The sequence below is a fragment of the Acanthopagrus latus genome, chromosome 23 (assembly GCF_904848185.1).
Source record: "Acanthopagrus latus isolate v.2019 chromosome 23, fAcaLat1.1, whole genome shotgun sequence".
Taxonomy (NCBI): Eukaryota; Metazoa; Chordata; class Actinopteri; order Spariformes; family Sparidae; genus Acanthopagrus; species Acanthopagrus latus.
This window is the reverse complement of record NC_051061.1, coordinates 25,238,284-25,240,783: the sequence shown is the minus strand read 5'-3', so window position 1 is coordinate 25,240,783 and position 2,500 is coordinate 25,238,284. Positions and strand designations below refer to the sequence as shown.

At 43.0% G+C, this 2,500-nt stretch overlaps 2 protein-coding genes across 3 annotated transcripts in view; both read right to left on the bottom strand.

Annotated features, from left to right (window-relative positions):
• itga2b (integrin, alpha 2b) overlaps positions 1-1,520 on the bottom strand; it is a 15,153-nt gene extending 13,633 nt beyond the window's left edge. For both annotated transcript variants that reach the window (XM_037089789.1, XM_037089790.1), the window contains exons 1-3: positions 1,305-1,520; positions 223-353; positions 1-74 (exon numbers count right to left, since the gene is read on the bottom strand). The exon at positions 1-74 is cut by the window's left edge and continues 27 nt beyond it. In XM_037089789.1, the coding sequence (XP_036945684.1) occupies positions 1-74; positions 223-353; positions 1,305-1,447 (348 nt within the window). In that variant the 5' untranslated portion in view covers positions 1,448-1,520. The remainder of the gene's footprint in view (positions 75-222; positions 354-1,304) is intronic.
• An 86-nt stretch (positions 1,521-1,606) lies between these two features.
• Positions 1,607-2,500, bottom strand: part of LOC119014522 (aquaporin-1) — a 2,611-nt gene continuing 1,717 nt past the window's right edge. The window contains exon 4 of the mRNA XM_037089792.1: positions 1,607-2,500. This exon is cut by the window's right edge and continues 163 nt beyond it. The gene's annotated coding sequence lies outside the window, so the exon portion shown is untranslated.

Genomic DNA, 2,500 nt, shown 5'->3' with positions numbered 1-2,500 from the left:
AACTGAAGCTCCGAACCACTGATGGCTCTTAAAGGTATGAAAGAATAAACCAGAGCTGCTGTAGTTCTCATCACCTGAGGCAGGTGAGACAGGTGAGGCAGGTGAGACAGGTAGGAAAGGAAGTAGGAAGTATTATCACCAGCAGCAACAGCAACAGCGTCAGACACAGGTGACACTGATTTTACCTAACTGGACTGAGGAACAGATAGATCAGAAACTTACCTTCTAGGTCAAAGTCAATGACATCACAGGTTCCGCCTCCAGCTGACCAGGGGCAGAGGAAAACGCCCCCTCCCTCTGTCACTCCTGATTGGCTGGTGTTGGCTTTAGGAGCCCCAATGACAACAAAGACCCTGCAGAGGAACACTCACAGTGTAATGTGAGCTGAACCCTTAAAGGGATATTCCGGTGTAAGTTTACTGAGCTGCGGAACTCTACTGCACTCGGTAATCGACTCATAGGGCTTCCCCACAACAAGGAGGCTTCTCGGGTGGTGAGTTTTTTCCGACAAATCCGGCAACGATCTCAAATGTTTGATACCCCGAAATATGTGCTGGGACCCTGTTTCTAATGTTGCTGAAGTTTGGTGCTGTTCTGAGCATTATTTGTGGCTTTTTGATGGCGATTTATACTTGGACCCATTTACTGCAGTGTATTGTTGTTGTGCGGTCGTTTTTGAGGATGCTAAAGCTAAGCTAGCGGTCCACAAACTTTATCTTTCGAAGGGGGGTCGTACTCGGTGTCAAGGTGTGTTAGAACATGGATTAAATTTACACCAGAATTTACACCTTCAATGTCCTCAAGGACCTCAGAACTTATTCTTCAAGGACCTCTGTAGAATTTCTCAGTTCTTTGAAGAAGTTCTTTGGGTCCTTTGAAGATGTTTATTTGGTCCTTGGCAAAGTTCAAAGAACCCAGGACTTCTTCAAGGACTGGACCCAAAAAACTTCCCTTCCTGCATGTTGTTGACCAGGGTCACTAAAGGGTTAATTTAATGTTTTTCATGGTTGATTAAGGGTTAATTAAGGGTTGATCAAGAGTTAATTAAGAGCTGATTAAGACTTGATTAAGTTTTGATTATGAGTTGATTAAGAGTTGATTATGAGTTGATTAACAGTTGATTAAGGGTTGATTAAGGGTTGATAAAGAGTTGATTAATGGTTGATTATGGGTTGATTAAGAGATGATTAAGACTCTATTAAGAGTTAATAAAGACTTGATTAGGGGTTGATTAAGAGTTGATTAAGAGTTGATTAAGGGTTGATTATGAGTTGATTAAGAGTTGATTAAGAGTTGATTCTTACTTGTTGTTGAAGGTGTGAAAGTCGAGGGAGAATCCAAAGAGACTTCCTGTCGGTCCGCTGAACATCACTGGTTCATCCAGCAGGTTCACACACGCACAGACGCTTACACAGAGCAGCACACACACACATCTGAACACACACATCACACCTGTCTGTCCGTCTGTCTATGTGCAGACTGAAGCAGTTCTCAGTCTACCTCATATATAAACCCCTCTGTGTATATGTGTGTGTGTGTGTGTGTGTGTGTGTGTGTGTGTGTGTGTGTGTGTGTGTGTGTGTGTGTGTGTGTTCAAGATGATTGACAGCTGTGTGTGTCAGTTGGTCCGCTCTGCTCGTCTGCTTCCTATTGATAAGGAGCTTAAAATAAAAGCGTGTTATCGTTTTCTATTCTGAACTGTTCTGTTCATGTGTTTGTGGTGCGTTCAGTGACATCTCTCTTTGTCCGTTCATTTCTCTCTCACACACACACATACACACACAAAGCCTCAAACTTTCACAGTGTCATTAAAACTGGTGTGCTGAGATGAAGGATCCCTTTTCCTGATGTGAAAACACGCCTGGATCAGGTGTTAGGACACCTGTTATCCAGGTCTGATCAGAGCTCATTCACGTTGGTCTGTCTGACTGCTCAGTGAATGAGGACGTGTGTCGTTGAGCTGACAAAGTTCCCCTCTTCTCTTCAGACCTCCTTTAAACCCCAACAACTATTTAAAGAACTGCATGTTTTATTAATTACAACTGACTCAGTTCTGAACACTGATAATCAATCAATTGAGCTTCAGCTTCTTGGTAATATATGAAGTTAGAATCATCCACTGTCCGCCAATCACAGGGAGTCTTCTTAGCTGAGGCAGCTGTCAAATGAGAGAGGAGCTGAGTCATGTGCTTAGGTTGGAAATGTACAAAATACACTCCAGCTTTATTTCAGCTGTTTGTCACATCATACAAACTGAAGAAAATAAAAGTAAGAAGTAGGTCCGAAAAGAGAAAATGAACATCAAGTCAAGCTGCTGTCAGTGCATCTCCGCTTCCTTCAGATGGATCAGTACCAACAGGAAGTGATCCAGCACAGTGTCAGTCAGACTCACAACACAGAGGTCAACACAGGTCAAACCACAGCCACCATACACAGATGTTATCATCCAAAACATCTGGACTGCTTCACACGCTCACATTCACATACTTTCACACACACC